The following is a 17022-nucleotide window of genomic DNA, read 5'->3' as shown; positions in this document are numbered from 1 at the left end:
AGGGCTGGGGATGTGTCTCAGTGGTTAAGCGCCCTTGGATTCAATCCCTGGTACAAAAAAAATAAAGTAAAATAAAACAAGAAATAAGAAAACTAACACATCAACTTAAAAAGTTTTATTTGGGCCCAGTTTTAGCAGTTTCAGCCCATGAGCAGATAGCCCTGTTGCTTTTAGGCCTGTGGCAAGGCAGAGGAGCATGCCCTGTAACAAATCCTCCCACCTGATCAACTTTAAGGAGAGTGAGGAAGAGGTCCAGGTACCCCGGGAATTAAACCTTAACACATGGGCCTTTGGGAGACATTTAAGAACCACACTCTACCAGTAGTGGTACCTCATTGTGAACTTTATTTGCATTTCCCTGGTGACTAAAGAATTGAGTACCTTGCCACACATTTAGGATATCCGCTTTTATAAATTGTCTGTGCAAGTCTTTCACAGTTTTCTCCAAGGATTTGAAATGTTCATCTATTTTGGACGCAAGTCCTTTGTTATATAGTTTGCAACATATATTCTGAGTTGGAGATACTTAGTGCCTCAACAATGCCAGCCCAGGCTGGGTCCCAATAAAAATGAATTACATGGATGTTTGAGTCTGAAAACTCCTTTAAAGGAAAGAATGCTTGGATAGGTGAAACAATGTGGTTTTAAAGGTTGTAATTGGATAGAGGGGAGACAGAAACTTAAAGAGAAAAGCAGAGACTGCAAGTAACACACCCTCAAAATTCGCCACTCCCAGCCTGCGGTTTTTGGCCTTGGTCTTTTAAGCATTCAAGTTCTTAAAGGTTAATTGTAAATTAACACCATTCAAAGAATGTCCATGGAAGTATCAATAGGCCCGCCGGTTCTAGGCTCTGAGGACTCGCAGTAAACAAGATCCAAGCTTCCAGGAGCTCTAGAAGAGACAACAACAAGTAAACAAAATAATTCCAGATAGCAGTGAACTGAAGAAGTCGGACAGGGAGGGAAGGAGGACAGGGGGTTGCTCAAGCAACTCCCAGACTAGGACACAAGGAAGGTCCCACCCTCAGCCCCGCCTCTAGCTTTGCATACGCCTCCTGATTGGCCCACGGCGGCAGGCACCACCCCCCGGAGCTGGCGGCTCGGGAAGCTGCAGGCAGGCCCAGCCAAGATGCAGCGGCGGCTCCGGGTGTCGCCGGGCGGGCCGGGGACCGCTCTGGCCAGAGCCGAGAAGGACGTGCCCGCTGCGACACCCGCGCGCTCCTAGCGCCCCAGACCTTACGGCGGACCCGGGCCCTCCCTGTCGCCATCCCGCCGTGGTCTCCACCCCTCCACCCTTTGTGCCGCCGCCGCCCGGCGCCCCGGGGCTCCGCGGGACCCCAGCCGGGCGAGACCGCGGCCGCGCTCCAGGCCCCGCGTGGGCACCCGGCTCGCAGCCGATGGCTAGGGGGCGCGGCGTGGGCGGGGGCGCTGCAGCCGGAGTCCACGACGCGGGAGGCCTGTCCCGCCTCTGCTGCATTGTCCCGGACCCCGCGCCCCGGCCCTGAGCCGCGCCACCGCAGCGCCCGCCCACCGCCGCCGGCGGGGCCATGCGGAGAGCCGCCAGGATGGAGGACTTCGCAGAGGAAGAGGAGCCCTGGTACGACCAGCAGGACCTGGAGCAGGGTGAGCGCGGGGGGAGGGAAGCGGGGTGTGCCCTGCGACCCCGATCCGTTACTCCATTGTCGGGTGGCATCACCCCAAAAAGGGCTGGACTGGACCTAGTGTGCCGGACTGAGCAGTGAAGCGTCTGGAGAATGGGGACGTGGAAAGAGGGGCGCTGCCCGGGAAGACCCGGACCGGTCGCCCGGTAGAGCTGCAAAAGGGGATGGGGGCGGTCTTCCCATTTCTCCAGCCGACAGGGAATCCATCACCCAGCTCACCCACCTCATCTTGCGGGCAGAACTGCCCAGATGCCCCTGGTGTTGTTGGGAACTGGGTACTGGCTGGAAGTCTTTGGAAGAGGGGAGGGGGCTTCTGGTATGTTTTGCTGGGAGGGTGCTGTATGTAGAGGGGAGTCATCTCATTCCAAATCTAGGAGCACTTGCCCCTACAGGATATCTAAACTCTGAGACTCCCAGAAAGTTTCCCCAACTCGCTTCCCTTCCACTCAGGGAGGGAGTGGGGAAGAAGAAAGTGGAATCTCCTATCTGCCTTAATGAGGAAGGACTCGCCCAACCCTTCCTTTCCCTGGGGCCCCTTCCTACGGCTCATAATTTGGAGGGGGCGGGGTTTGGTAATTCCCAGTGCCAAATTAGATCCTGAACAAGGAGAGCCACCTCCATCAGCCTCTCATCCGAGGACAGAAGGGGCCACTGGAAGGGGGTTAGGAGCTGGTGATGAGGTGGCCAAAGTGACATCACTGTGAGGAGGGAGGAGCAGGGCTGTTGGGACAGGAAGGAGGAGGCCTGAGAGGGTCAGCGCCAAGGCTTGCTGGAGTAGAGTCAAATCCATGCTGTCCTCCCCTCCCCAAAGGTGCCTCATTCTTGGGTGGTGAGAGCTGAAGGGGGCCAGGAAATATGTTCAGGGAGAAATGACCTTCCCATGGACACCTGCAAGCCTGGAGGGTATGGACACAAGCCTAGTACAGCGTGTGCAATCACGCCCTGGTCTTCATCCCCAGGGCCCTTGAGCTCCTGTTTGGCCCGGGTGGGAGGCATCCACCCAGGTCCTGGAAGCTTTGTATCCTGGCCCTGACCCACTTCCTACGCAGCCAAGATTCAGAGGCAGATGAAGCGCTGTCCTTGTGCTTAGACTGTGGGCTAATTAGATTCTCAGGGGACCCATGTGGGATGGAGGGCTCTGGGCTATACCCTGCCATGCTTGATACTCTGGACTCCAGCCTCAGCCTCCCAGTGAGATAGCACACACTGACTGTGATGCTCTCCTCATCCATCCTGGGCACTTAAGTGCCAGACACCATCCTGGGACCTGGCCATAATCACAGCCCTGACCCTCTCAGTATTCTTGGTGAGTGAAGGAAGCCCACTTGTAACTAAGAAAATAGGTGGTACAATATTATGGGATGGCTTCCTGGAAGAGGCAGACTTAGAAAGAAAGGCTGAAAGCTGGAGTTCTGGGGAAGATGGCCTCCCCGGAAGGCAGATGCTCACACTGATGCAGTACCATTAAGTTCCTGCACCCTTAACCAAGATTTGGCACCATGCCTGGCCCAGATGTGGGAGGAAGGAGCTAGGGAGTAAGGGGTAGGAGATGTGCAGTTTCTGGGGAAGGGAGAGGTATTGCGATTCCAGCAGGGCTGAGCAGCTATGCTCTGGGGCTGGGTGGGGGGATGGGCCCTGCAGGCCCAGCTTCTCTCCCTGCTGGCTTAGAGCAGTCAACCTGGTCAGCACTCTCAGTGGGAGCTGGCTCCCAGGAATGAGGGGGAAACCAGCAATGAGACAGTCTCAGAAGAAACTGGAACTTTCCACCCCAAACCAGATGTCTGCTTGCTGTGGGCCAGGTGCAATGTTGAACCTAGGGACAGAGTATCTGCCAGTAGGGGACCCTACACTCCAGCAGAGGAGACCAGGGGATCAAATCAATGACCATCACAATGCAAGGAGTCCTGTGGCCCCCTTGGCCCAGAGGCAGTGAGAGCAGAGACTCAGAAAGGTTTATACCTGAGCTCCTTTGAGCTGGAAAGCGAGGGAAAGACGGGGAAGGCATTCTAGCGAGAAGGGATGCTTGCACCATAGCTTGGAGCCTTGTGGAAAGACTGGCAGGTGGGGTGGGGGCCAGAGGAAGCCTTGGGTGCAGCTACTGAGGCACCAGACCCCTCCCTGACCCCTAGGTGTGCACAGAGAGCTAAATGGTGGAGCGGCCGGGCCAGACAAAGGGAGCCACCTTGGGGGTCAGGCGCCTCTTCCTTCCCCTTCCCTGCCCACAACCCCTGAACTCTCTTCTTCCCAACTGCACCCTGTTTGCCTGCAGTGACCTGGGAATAGTTTTCTCAGCAGCCACCTCTCCTCCCAAGCCTATTTCCCGTGCCCCAGGGCAGACTTTGACTTTACTCTCCAGAAGCCTGACCACAGAGATCCTGTTTGACTTTGATGCTTCTCTGTCCCAGGGGAAGGAGGTGGTTGGGACAGGCAAGGTCTTAGATTCACTGTGTTCCCTCTACCCAAAGCCTCAAGCACCTGTAAAAATAGAAAAAGCGAATGAATTATTAAGCATGGGCTCTCTCTGCCCACCTCCCTCCCCCACCTTGGACCCAGTGTGACAGGCCCTATAGACATCTCTATCCAGGCTGAGAGATGGCTGCTGAGTCACAGATTTGAAGTCCCTGGCAGGCACCGACCCTCTCCTCTCCTGCCTAGACTGTCCCTGAGTCGTCAGCCTCTGGGGAGGGATCTGACATGGCGAGGGGAGGGATGTCCTTCTTCCACCCTGTTTGCCCCAAGGGTGACCTGACCCCAATAGTGTGGACAGTGAGTTTCTGACATTTGCGCCCTGAAGGCTGTAAACATGTCCCCACAACCATGCTGGGTTATACCTGGTGTCCTCCACCCGGACCCCACATCCTTTTCCTTTGTCTCCTTGTCTCTGTGCCTGTTCCCTGTCCCTTCCCCACCTCTCTGTTCTGGAGTCTGTCATGCCCCACCCTGACACGGCCAGGAGGAGCATGGAATTTCCAGGTTTCTTTTCAAAGAAATCCCCTGAGTCTCCCAGCCATTCCCATTCAGCCCTCCAGGGTATTGCCTCATATAAAACCACTAAAGTCCTCTGAAGGAGATCCCAGAACACCCCCATATCCAGGCAGGAAGGTGTCAGCCCGAACTCAGCACCTTCCCCAGCTTGGTCCAGCGTGGCCCTCTGACCTGACTGTGATAGGCTGTTGGTCCCTGGACTCTTAGATCCTGCTCAGCCAGCTCCCACATTCTCCTGCTCCCAGGCCACCCTCCCCTGAGCCTGCAGCCAGCAGCAGTCCTCAGCAAGCTGGGGTCCTTCCCAGCACTTGGCTCCACTCAGTCCCCTGCTCTGTAGCTTCTAAACTACTGTGATCCCTCCTGACAGGTGTGACCAGCTTAGCTTGCATTGCGATCCAGGGTCCCTGAATCAGTCTGAGATTCAGCTTCCAAACAGCTTCCATTATGTTTCCCTTCCTCCCTATTCTTGAATCACTGGCTGACCCAAGTCACGTTCCCTGCCTTTGCGGGGCAATCTGTGATGTGCCCAGGTCCCAGTGTGGTATTTTCCACCCCAGCCTGCAGTAGTAGGAGCGTCACAAGCCCAGATGTTCACTGGAAGGAGTGTGGTGCCCACCTGCTTTTGGCCTTTCTTCTTCACTCCCCTTCTGACGCGGGGTCCTCGGATTCTGGTTAGGCTGCAGCAGCTCCATGCAGAGCATATCAATAGCAGTGACCGAGTCACAGATCACGGGATGGTTCCCAGGGCGGAGTCATTTAGGAGGAAGGCCTTCTGTTCTTTTGCATTTATACCTGAATCACTTGCTACGGTGCAGGGTGAGCTGAATGCTTGCCACCCCATTCTGGAGAATTAAAAGGTGACTTGGTTCTCTTACCTCACTTGGGGGCAGTCTTGCTGGGACCCCCAGTTCCTACCAAGCACACAACCTAACACAAGGCAGTAGTTCATCGATCATAACACCAAACTTCACACTTTGTAAACACCTCCAGACTTTTGCTCAATTTACAGTTAATCAATTCCTGCAGCACGTGTTCTTGTTCCTGTACTAGTTTATGTTAGGTAACTAGCTCTTCTTGGCATCCTCAGAAGCAAGTTAATTGCTCGAGGCTAAGTGTTCTTATCTATGATTTATATAATTCAGCTTTGTTTTCTTTGGGAGAGCTGCTTTTCTTTGGACTGTGCCACCGCAGCCTGGCTCGAGGGCAGCAGCTGTTCTCTGCTTGCCAGATGACACCTGCGCGTGGAGCCCTTCTCCTGGCTACCCTGCCATGGGGCCCACTCTGGCTGTTTCAAGACCTCACCTCTGAACATGGGAACAGATTCCAGACTTGTTCCTGTTGGGCAGCTTGGCCTTTTGTGCAGGCCGGTGACTGGTCAGGCCCCTCTGGCTTTCATAAGGCAAACCCAGCTTGGCTGGAAGAGGCCCAGGCTCTGCTCTCAGCTTCCCAGCCTAGTGTCTGCTCTCCAGGCTCATCCAAGTGGAGGCTCCAGGCCTGTCCAGTGCATACCAGAGCGCTCAATGGAAACATGCCAGCAGGGGATAAAAGCCCCTCCGCCCTCTAGGGACCCCAGAGCTACCACGGTGCCTAAGAAGGGAAGCATTAATGAACTGAGTCCCTGAACCACATCTTCTTGGCCCCTGTGGAGTGCCTTTACACATTTGATCCACATCTATGCCATCAGCCTAGATTGAGGACTGTTTTCAGAAACAGCCTCATAATGTAAAAAAGACCAAAGCTTCCCTGCTTTAGGCAGAATGAATCAAAAAGGCCTCGGTTTTGTCCCAGTAATTCTGTTTCCAGGGAAGTGTCCTAAAGAAATAAGCAATGATCAAAGGTTTTGTACAAAAAGTGAACGCTCATTTTACTTTTTTTTTGTTCATTTGTTTTTGGTACTAGGGATTGAACCCAGGGGCACTTAACCACTGAGCCACATCCTCAGCCCTTTTTATTTTTTTATTTTGAGGCAGGGTCTCACTAAATTGCTTAGGACCTCGCTAAGTTGCTGAGGCCGGCCTCCAACTTGTGATCCTCCTGCCTCAGCCTCCCAAGCTGCTGGGATTACAGGCATGCACCCCCATGCCTGGTTCATTTCACTTTTTTTTTTTTCCTTTGAAAGGACACTAAGTTTATTCAACCTGTTGGAAAAGATTAAGTCCGAAGTCAATAGATATCTTTTATTGCATCACTGAATATCATATTGACTCTCCAGGATTGTGTTTCTGTGGCTGGATAACTCTTAGATCTTATTCATCAGCTGTTCCTTTTTCAGAAACATAAATACCATCCAAAATTTTTCTGATATCTTTGTTTTTCACTGTTGTGGCTTGCTGAATTAAAGCAGCTGAATTTGAAACAAGTTCAATATCATTTCCTTCAAGGATTAATTCATCTTTCTGAGCTTGGGACACTGAGCAAGCAACACCTGTCCTCATATGAACCCTGCGGATATATTTTTCACCCAAGAAATTTCGGATTCCAACAAGAGACCCATTCTCCTGAGTAACAACGTTGATGGGGAAGTGAGCGTACACAGACCTCGTCTTGTAACGAAAGCCCAGTGTAACACCCTTGATCGTGTTCTGTACATGACTACAGATCGTGTGAACAGTGGCCAAGTCCTTCCTATTTCCCCACCATTTGTCAACCCGAAGCCTCTTCTTTTTCTTTCCAAGGAGGCTGAGTTCTACATTGATATGGTTGAAATCCCTCTGGAGGATTCCTCTTGGGCCCTTCACAACAATTGTGCACCCTGCAGAGTAATGTCGACATTTTCTGATTGCTGAGAATGGTCTTCATTCTCGCAGTAGATGCGGCAAAGAGTCATTTCACTTTTAATAAAGAGAAAAAATTAAAGACACCCTAAAGGTCCAATAATAAGGACTATTTAGGAACGGCTGCTTAGGAGCATATATACAATAAAATATTCCATATCTGCATTAAATGTTCATGTTGGTCTATATTGGATCAGAAAGCTCCCAGGCCATATGGTTCAATGAGAAAGGCAAGAACAGAAAAGTATGATTCTGTTTACACAAAACTGTATTTATATGTATTTTAAGCACAGAGAAATGTTTGGAGATGGTCAGAGCACCTTTCTCTGGTACATTCTTTCTTTCCTCCCCTCCATTTCTCCGCTCCTTCCATCCCATGCACACGAAGTGCAGTTTTAATTACGAGCAAACAACATTTTTCTTCCGTAACCATCTCAGGCCACCCATTTGTTTGTAGTATTCCAAGGCACAGATCTAACAGCACATCAGTGAAGTGTATTTTCAGGTAATTTTTTTATCAGCGATTTCTCACCTTTCTGTACTCTTTTATTTTTTATTTATTTATTTGTTGTTGTTATTATTATTATTATTATTATTATTTTGCATCAAGCATACCTTAAGAAAAACACTGAAACTATTTTAAAAAGAAAACAGTCATTTGAAACAGCCTGAGGTTGCCCTAAGGACCTCTTTAAGGACTTACTTTCTTCCACCAATCTCAGTCTCCAGATTAAGCGGCTTAAAAAATGTTCTTAAGTGGCTTTATTGTGTAATACACCATACAATCCACTCATTTAAAGCATACAATTCAGTGACTTTTAATCTATTCAAAGATTTGTGCATCTAGTACCCAATCCATTTTAGAATAGTTTTATTCCCTTTTTTTTTTTGGTGGTACTGGGGATCGAACCAGGGGCCTTATGCTTGCAAGGCCTTATACTCTACCAACTGAGCTATCTCCCCAGCCCTGTCTTTAAAAAAAAAAAAAAAAAAAGAATGATAGATATATTTAGTATATTTATTTGTGGGGGCAGGGATGGTATATACTCCAAATATCTAGGCATCCTCATACAACTCAGACCCACAAGAAAAATTTTAGGGATTTCTGTAACTGCCACTTTCTTCTACTTGCCTTACACACATCCCCCTAAAAACAGGACAAACTTCTCCAGCCTCTGGAGAAGGTGCTCATTTACCTGATCAAGAAGAGGGGAGGTTATTCCTGTTTTGTTTTGTTTGAGGTACAAGAACCAGGGCTGCTAGAGAAAGAAGATATTTTTGCTGCCTAGGGAAAGGAAAAGGTTTAAGAGAGGGGCATGTGCCACCAGCACAGGATACCCAATTAGGGTGAGGAAACCTGAAATCAGCTCATGATCTTGGGCAAGTCACTCTTCCCTCTCCTGCCTGTCAGCCACAAAACAATTCTGAATTTTTTTTTTTTTTTTTTGCAGTGCTGGGGATCGAACCCAGGGCCTTGTGCTTGTGAGGCAAGCGCTCTACCAACTGATCTATATCCCCAGCCCAAAATTCTGAATTTTATACCCGGCATGTGGCATATGCTTGTAATCCCAGCAACTCAGGAGGCTGAGGCAGGAGGATCATGAGTTCAAAGTCAGCCTCAGCAACTTAGTGAGGCCCTAAGCAACTCAGTGAGACCCTGTCTCTAATAAAATATTAAAAAGGGCTGGGGATGTGGCTTAGTGGTTAAGTGCCCCTGGGTTCAATCCCCAGTACAAAAAAAAAAATAGGATTCTGAATCTTCACGTAATTCCGGTACTCTGCCCTCTGCATCTCAGGGCGCTCCTACTCACCCTTCAAAACCCAACTGACTTGCCTAGCATGCACAAGGCCCTGGATTCAAATCCCAGTACTAAACAAAACAAAACAGAAAAACCTGAAAGATGGCCCATTTGTCTGAGCCTCCTGCCATACCAGGAACAGTGAAGCTGTCTTACCTGTTGTTACAGGGCATTTGCCGCTATGTTTATCAATGCATTTGGCACCATACATGGTGGTGCATGCCTCAGGAGGCTGAGGCAGGGGTATTGCAAGTTCGAAGCCAGCCTCAACAACTTGGCAAGAACCTTAGAAGCACAGTGAGACCCTGTCTCAGAGTTTAAAAAAAAAAAAAGAAAAGAAAAAGGCCTGAGTATGTATCTCCGTGGCAAAGCACCCCTGGGTTTAAATCCCTAGCACCAAAAAAAGAAATGCACATATTCTGTTTCATTCTTTTGAGACAGATTTGTTGTGCACTTCTTCTGTGCCAGGTATTATCTGGAGATATCAATGAACAAAACAGATTTTAAAAATCCCTGTCTCATGAGCTCACGATTGGTAGCAACAAGATCAATGAGCATCTTAGCTAAAGAGAAAAATTAAGGGAGGAGAGAGAGCCAGGGAAGCGAGGCTGTGACTCGGAATCACATGTTTGGGGAAAGAACCCCGAGGAAGGTGACGAAGCCCAGACTTGAAGGAGGAGTCAGGGTGTGTAAGTGACAAGGCAAAGACTTAGCTCCTGGCCCAGAGACTCCCTGAGAGCAGTCTGTGCCTTGGTGACCTTGGTATCCTGGGACCCAGCCCAGAATGAGTGATGAGAACATGAAAGGCGGCCCTCTTTCATGCTGCTGTGTCCCCCTGCCCTCCCCTCCCCAGACTTGCACCTGGCTGCAGAGCTGGGAAAGACTCTGCTGGAGAGGAACAAGGAACTGGAGGAGTCCCTGCAGCAGATGTACTCTACCAACGAGGAGCAAGTGCAGGAGATCGAGGTGAGGGGCCCCAGGCCCTGTAGTGCTTCCCTTCACCCATCAACCGTGAGTCTCTGTGCAACTTTGCAAAAGGGACCCGTCTTAGCAGGCACAGCCTTGCCCAACAGCCTTGTGCAGTTCACAACCTGCACAACTATTCCAGGCAGCTCTGTTGCACCACTGACTTCATCCCTACTCAGCTGAAGACAAATACCTCGGAACAAAACTGTTCCTAGGATTGGGAGGAATGCGAAGACAGACACTCCCCCTAAAAGTTGGCTCCAACTTCCCACCCTCCTCTAGTACCTGACCAAGCAGCTGGACACACTACGGCACGTGAATGAGCAGCATGCCAAAGTGTATGAGCAACTGGACCTGACAGCCCGAGACCTGGAGCTGACCAACCAGAGGCTGGTGCTGGAGAGTAAGGCCGCCCAGCAGAAGATCCATGGGTGAGGGCTGGGCTGAGGCTGGGGGCAAGGGAGGGGCCCAGGCTGGGAGCCCAAGGACACAGGTGGGGTTAGAGACCCAGGCTGAGGAGCCCGTATAGTAGTGAGTTTGTCCATGTTCATCTCTCGTGGCTTAACATTCAGCCACAAACCTTCTTTAAGCACCAGTTATGCACCAGGCTGAGTTTCAGGCTCTGGGGATACAAAGACACTGTCTTGCTCTCTGGGAGTTCACCCCGAGCTGGGAGGGAAGGCAGGTGTGTAAATGTTCTGCAGAGCAGGATAAGTGACAGAGGCCTGTACAAGGAACTGAGGTTGCTCAGAGTGATCAGCTTGGCCTGGGAGGTGTGAGAGAGGGTGTCTCCTCTGAGATGCAGACAGTTCCCCATCTGACCTCAGCACCAGGGGGCATGGTTCAAAGTGACCTGTGTCTGTCCCCGACCCCATGTCCCTCCATTCACAGGGAGCCCGGATGCAGTGAGAAGGGCTGCCCCACCCCCTTAAAACTTTTCCTATGCCTGTCCCCACCCCACCCCAGGCTGACGGAAACCATTGAGCGCCTGCAGGCCCAGGTGGAGGAGCTGCAGGCCCAAGTAGAGCAGCTGCGTGACCTGGAACAGCTGCGCGTGCACCGGGAGAAGCGGGAACGCAGGCGCACCATCCACACCTTCCCCTGCCTCAAGGAGCTGTGCACCACCCCCCGGTAGGTGGTCCCTGGCGGCTGAGTCCCAGGACAGACAGCCGGAAGAGGAAGGAGGCGGCGGGCAGCTGGTGGGAAGGAAGGCTGGTGCCTCCAGGCTGTTGGGGAGACGGCTGCAAAAGACAGTCACAGCAGCTGCGTGTGTGGAGCACTGGCTGCATACCATGGGCTCCCGGTTTAATTCTCGTTGTTCGCTCTGAAGTGTGTTTACACCTATTAATCCCATGAGAAAATTGAAGCTCAGAGGTTACACATCTTATCCAAGGCCTCCTACACAGTAAGAGGCATGGCCAGGGTTCTAACCCGGGATGGATTAAGCACTATACCTTTCAGTTCTCATTGAATCTAAGACCAATGACCATTTAACCCCACTAAGTCCCAAGTTTTCATTTCTGTGAATATTTTAATGAAATTGACACAGCTGTATTAAAATAGGTTGGAAATAATAATCTAGAGTTTACATATATTGTTTGATATATCCTAATGTTATTATTACGATGTAATATAATTGAATTATTGTATATTGTTTAAGGTGCTTTTTTTGTTTTTGTTTTTGTTTTTTTGGACAGATGTATTCAAGTGTTTATAGGTGTTCTGCATCTGGGATGATGGGACAAATGGGTTAAAGTAAGAATACAGGGCTGGCGCGTAGCTCAGTGGAGGAGCACTTGCCTACCATTGGAGACGCCCTGGACCCCATCCCCAGCACCAGAAGTGGGGCAGGGAACAGATTTCATGTTTCAGTAAGGGTCTTTGCACTGAGTAATGGAGGAGAGGTTAATAAAGAAGAGCAAATTAATGAAAACTGTAGCTCCCCAGGGTTATTGCCACAAAGCCACTGAGGGGCCAGGGGTAGGGAGATGGATTACTGCCTGGCTGCCACCATGAGAAAAGAGAGTGGGGAGTTCCCTGGCCACACATTTTGCCTCTTGCTGGGTGTCTCCAGTTGCTGAGCTCAGGAGAGAGCAGGGATCCTGGCTCCCACCCCCAGGGGAGGAGGGTCGTAGAGGAGCATGGAGAGCAGCAAACCTAAGAGAGTCCAGGCAAGAGCAAGATGTAAGTGTCTGAGACTGGACGCGGGAGCCTTGGCGGTGACCGCCTGTCCTCATCCCTCCCACAGCTGCGAGGATGCCTTTCGCCTGCACAGTTCCTCCCTGGAGCTGGGCCCTCGGCCCCTGGAGCAGGAGAACGAGAGACTGCAGACCTTGGTGGGCGTGCTGCGTTCCCAGGTGAGCCAGGAGCGGCAGCGCAAGGAGCGCGCAGAGCGAGAGTACACTGCGGTGCTGCAGGAGTACACGGAGCTGGAGCGGCAGCTGTGTGAGATGGAGGGCTGCCGCCTGCGCGTGCAGGAGCTGGAGGCCGAGCTGCTGGAGCTGCAGCAGATGAAGCAAGCCAAGACCTACCTGCTGGGTCGGGATGACCACCTGGCTGAGGCCTTGCTGGCACCGCTCACCCAGGCCCCGGAGACCGACGATCCCCAGCCAGGCACTGGAGATGACTCTGGTGCCCAAGACGGTGTCTCCTCACCAGCTGCCTCCCCGGGCCACGCAGTGCGCAAGAGCTGCAGCGACACAGCTCTCAATGCCATTGTCGCCAAAGACCCAGCCAGCCGGCACGCGGGCAACCTCACGCTGCACGCCAATAGCGTGCGCAGACGGGGCATGTCCATCCTGCGCGAGGTGGATGAGCAGTACCACGCGCTGCTGGAGAAGTACGAGGAGCTGCTGAGCAAGTGCCGGCAGCACGGGGCCGGCGTGCGGCACACAGGCGTGCAGACCTCGCGGCCCATCTCCCGAGACAGCTCGTGGAGGGACCTGCGGGGGAACGAGGAGGGCCAGGGGGAGGCCAAGGCAGGTGAGAAGAGCCTGAGCCAACACGTGGAGGCCGTGGACAAACGGCTGGAGCAGAGCCAGCCCGAGTACAAGGCGCTCTTCAAGGAGATCTTCGCCAGGATCCAGAAGACCAAGGCCGACATCAATTCCACCAAAGTCAAGACACACAGCAGCAAGTGACCCTTTTCTGGCCTGCAGCTCCCCCAGGACTCCAGGCCAGGGGGTTCTGTATGCCTGGACTGCATAGCCTACAGTGAGTAAGAGAGCCCTTTAGCAGCAATATATCACATCAGGTGGCCGCTCCAGAGGTGCCAGAGGAAGGGGGCCCCTCTGATCTGGGGACACTGCATGTTCCCCATTGATGGAACAGCCAACCTGTCCCACCTCCCAGGAGTCTGACCACCAGCTTCAGCCTGAAGGCACAGTTCAGTTTCAAAGCCAAACATCCCTGATCCACTGGGGTTTCCCCAGCTCCCCTGACCCTGGCTCCCAGACCTGGGCCTCGCTCTCAGATCTAGGGCCCAGTTTCTGAAAGCCATTCCAGATCAGTTGGCTTTATCCCCCCCCAAAGTTCAGTTTTTCTGAGAGATTTGCAATGCAAGGTCGCCTTGACCCCTTGCCACAACTGGAAACACTTGAAAGGGGACCCCCAGAGCCAGCTGTTGCTGGTTCCTGGAGTCTCCTGGACCACCCACTGCTTCTCGCCAGCCGTGACTCGCTGTCATTCCCTTAGCACCAGCTGTCCCTACCCCCAGAGTCCTGAGCAGGTCACAGACAGCCCCTGCCTTGCAAAGCAGAGAGCCTCAGCCAGGTCCTGAGTATCCCCCACTCTAACCCTGGCAAGTACCCTCACCCATCGCAGAACCGTAGCCAATCAGAAGAGGGGAAAAGGGAGTCCCTCGACAGCCATACACGCACGAGTGGTACCCTGTTTCCCTCAGCCAGCCCCCTTGAGCTCTAGCCCCGGAAATGCCTTCTGGGCATTACGCCTTCCAGGGGCCAGGATGGTGGAGAGCCCACGTCTGCATATCGCCTCTGCCTCCCTTCTCTGCTCCTGCCCCCATCTCAGGGACCATGACGTCTCATTCACTCCGCGCTCCCCACAGGCCAGCCCTGGCACAGGTCACATCTGCAGCCCCCAGAATGTCCTGGACATGTGCCACCAGTGGCCCCAGCGTCTATCCCCGTTCCCCTGCACTGGGGACTGCCCGCGACTCACCGCACATTGAGTAGTGCTGAACTGGGGAAGGTGAGGAGGAATAATTCCCCGCCCTCCCACCTGCAAAAGCCTGCTCTTTACCTCCCAGCTTTGTGGGGGTGTTTGAAGCCCCAGCTGGGTCAGAGGTTCAATCTTTTGGTTTAAGACTTCAGAGTCAAGCTTCAGCTAAGAGATGCCCAGGTCCCAGCTTGTCCTCAGCAGTCCTTCAGGGTTTCTTGTTCCTCTGTCATCCTTCCTGAGACCCTAGAAATTGAAGGAGCCATACAATCCAGTGGAAGGCGGTGGCCCTGGCTTCTGTGCTGGGAGCCCAGTGGGAACCTTCATGCCTTATTTATTTCTAATGGGTAAAGGGGTTTTCTTAACAAGCATACCTGACATCCCCCGGGATGCCACCTTGCTCTGGGCGGCACTGTGATGTGAGCTGGCAGCCGGGTCCTTCTGTCTGTGCTACTCGGAACCTTTTGTCCTTTGGGGCTGGGCAGTTCCCAGCCCTCCATATGTCTCTGTCATCTGGGGGGGAAGGGGTAAGCTCTGGCCTGTTCGCTCCCCAGCTCCGTAGCCACCGACCAGTGTCTCCTTTGAAGTATACGTGAGAGAAATATATTTACAAATGCTTTATTCTCTTCTTTAATAAAAAATGCATCAGTATTCTAAAAAGCAGAAATGGCCCTGGAGCCAGGTCCCATCTCTGTGTGTCTCACAGGCCCGCCTCCTGTCATGCTTCACTGAAGGCCAGCAAGGTGCCCGAGCGCCCCTCCTCCTTGACCCTCTATCTTTCCTCTGAAGTCCCTTGCATCCTGAGTCCTCAGTCTCTCTGCTCACCTCCCTGTGATCAGCATCCAAACAGCTCTAAAAACAGTCTCCATGTCTATTGGGAGCCTGCATCACCAGTCATGCTGGGGAGACAATAGTGGACAAAAGAGGCGGGGGCTTCTTCTCTTGTCTCGGAGTTCACATTCTAGTGTGGGCAGATTTCCCCAAAATCAGCTAAAATAAACCAAAGATCGGGTGATGGAAAACTGGGGGCAGGAGGCTGGGTATCATGTCACCTAGGACATGTGTGCTTAATGGAAGCAGACAGGTTCTTTTTTAAAAACCTTCTGTGTGAATATATACCTACAGTACAGTACAAGAAGAGATGGACGTGTATCTGTGGTGTTGAAATCTCACGGGGGCTTTTCACTGTCATGACACCAAGAGCAAAGAAGGAAGCTTATCCCCTTCCCCAAACTGAAGCCAAAGCAAAGGTTCGGACTCTTAAGAATGTCATGCTGAAAGGCAGCCACAGCCACAGAAGATCTGCATGTCATCTGCCTTCCAGCAGACCAAATATCCTTGGAAGAGCGCCCCCCAGAGAAACAAGCTGGCCCTCCATGCCATGGGGTCCCCCAACCAGAGTCAGCTGTGGGGATGTCAAGGCCAGCAAGCAGCAGATCACACAGGCTATGGAGAAGCTTTGTGAGGTCTATGTGGCCAAGGTCAGGACCCTGATCAGGAAAGAAGAAGGCCTGTGTTCACCTGGCTCCTGATTATAATTCTTTGGATGTTGCCAACAAAATTAAGATCATCTGAATCCAGCTGGCTAATTCTAAAATTTCGTTGTTTTTTGTTTTTTTTTTTTCCACTACAATTTTTTTATGAGGGAACAGTTAGCAGGGACCATGTCTAAACTGTCCCTCCTGAGGTGGAAGGGGAGAATGATAATAGGAAAAGAAGAGTGGGAAACAGTGGAGCCTGGCTGGGGGCACGCTGACTGTGTGATGGCTCAGCTGAGACTCAAGACTAGAGATGCTCCGGTGGGAACATCAGGGCAAGCCCAGGCAGGGATGAGGGTGGAGGCCAGGCCCCCCAGGAAGGGAGGCTCACGCCTCATTAGTGATCACAAGGTTCTACCAGTGTCGGCTGTAGTTCTACAGGCTTTCCTGGGCCACTGCATGGAGGTCGAATGACAGAGAGGAAAAGCAAAGGAACCCGGGGCGAAGGTGGAGCGGGGTGAAGGTGGAGCGGCAAGGGACCATGAAAGAGGAGGGGGCAGACCATCCCTGAGAGAGCCACTGGGGATCGAGGACAGTCTCAAGAATGACAAGAGGTCTGTCTCCAGGTATTTCCAAACCTACCAAGCACTCACCTCTCTTCCATGTACCTAGAAATAACCTCAGAGCTTCCAGCTCTTCCCAGAGACCTATCTCTTCACCATGTTTTGGAGAGGAGAGGACAGTAGACGGGTGAGCCTGGCATCCAGGGGCTCACCCTCACCAAGATATTACCCACGGTGCCTCCTGTGGTAGGCGTAGCCAGTCTGGGGTTTGCCCCCTCCTCAATGCAAAGTGATAGCACGTGTCCCTTTTAGAATTTCCCATGCCCACGCTGCCCTCTCCAAGTCTGGCAATGACCTCCTACAACTTGAGAACTGCTGCCCAAACTCAGATATCTGAGGCCTGGAAACACACCCACGGGTCTGGGGCAAAGGAGCACCTTGGAAGATCTGCTGTCACCTCATGCTGTGTAGGCCACCCAGCCCTCCGTGTACCCCTGAGATGGGTGGGTTGCTCCCTGCCCTGTGGATTCTGCCATCCCTTCTGCAATCCATTCCCGTTTATGGCCCAGGTGGCTCCAGAATTGGAGAGGAAAATGTACTAGAAGTTTTGGAGTTCGTTT

The 17022-nt window shown here is 52.2% G+C and overlaps 1 protein-coding gene and 1 pseudogene across 2 annotated transcripts; one reads left to right on the top strand and one right to left on the bottom strand.

The window, feature by feature from the left end:
- Positions 1-1402: 1402 nt before the first annotated feature.
- On the top strand, positions 1403-15270 carry CDR2L (cerebellar degeneration related protein 2 like). The gene is made up of 5 exons (XM_079135393.1): positions 1403-1623; positions 10073-10185; positions 10468-10616; positions 11152-11316; positions 12434-15270. Exons 1-5 carry the CDS (start codon positions 1548-1550, stop codon positions 13323-13325), a joined length of 1395 nt encoding a protein of 464 aa, XP_078991519.1. The 5' UTR covers positions 1403-1547; the 3' UTR covers positions 13326-15270.
- Positions 6729-7460, bottom strand: LOC306658438 (large ribosomal subunit protein uL6-like; annotated as a pseudogene). The gene has a single exon. The product of its transcript is annotated as a large ribosomal subunit protein uL6-like (transcript).
- Positions 15271-17022: the final 1752 nt, after the last annotated feature.

Source organism: Sciurus vulgaris (assembly GCF_902686455.1).
Source record: "Sciurus vulgaris genome assembly, chromosome: 3".
NCBI lineage: Eukaryota > Metazoa > Chordata > Mammalia > Rodentia > Sciuridae > Sciurus > Sciurus vulgaris.
Note: the sequence above shows the minus strand (reverse complement) of the source record. Positions and strands in the feature narration are given on the sequence as shown.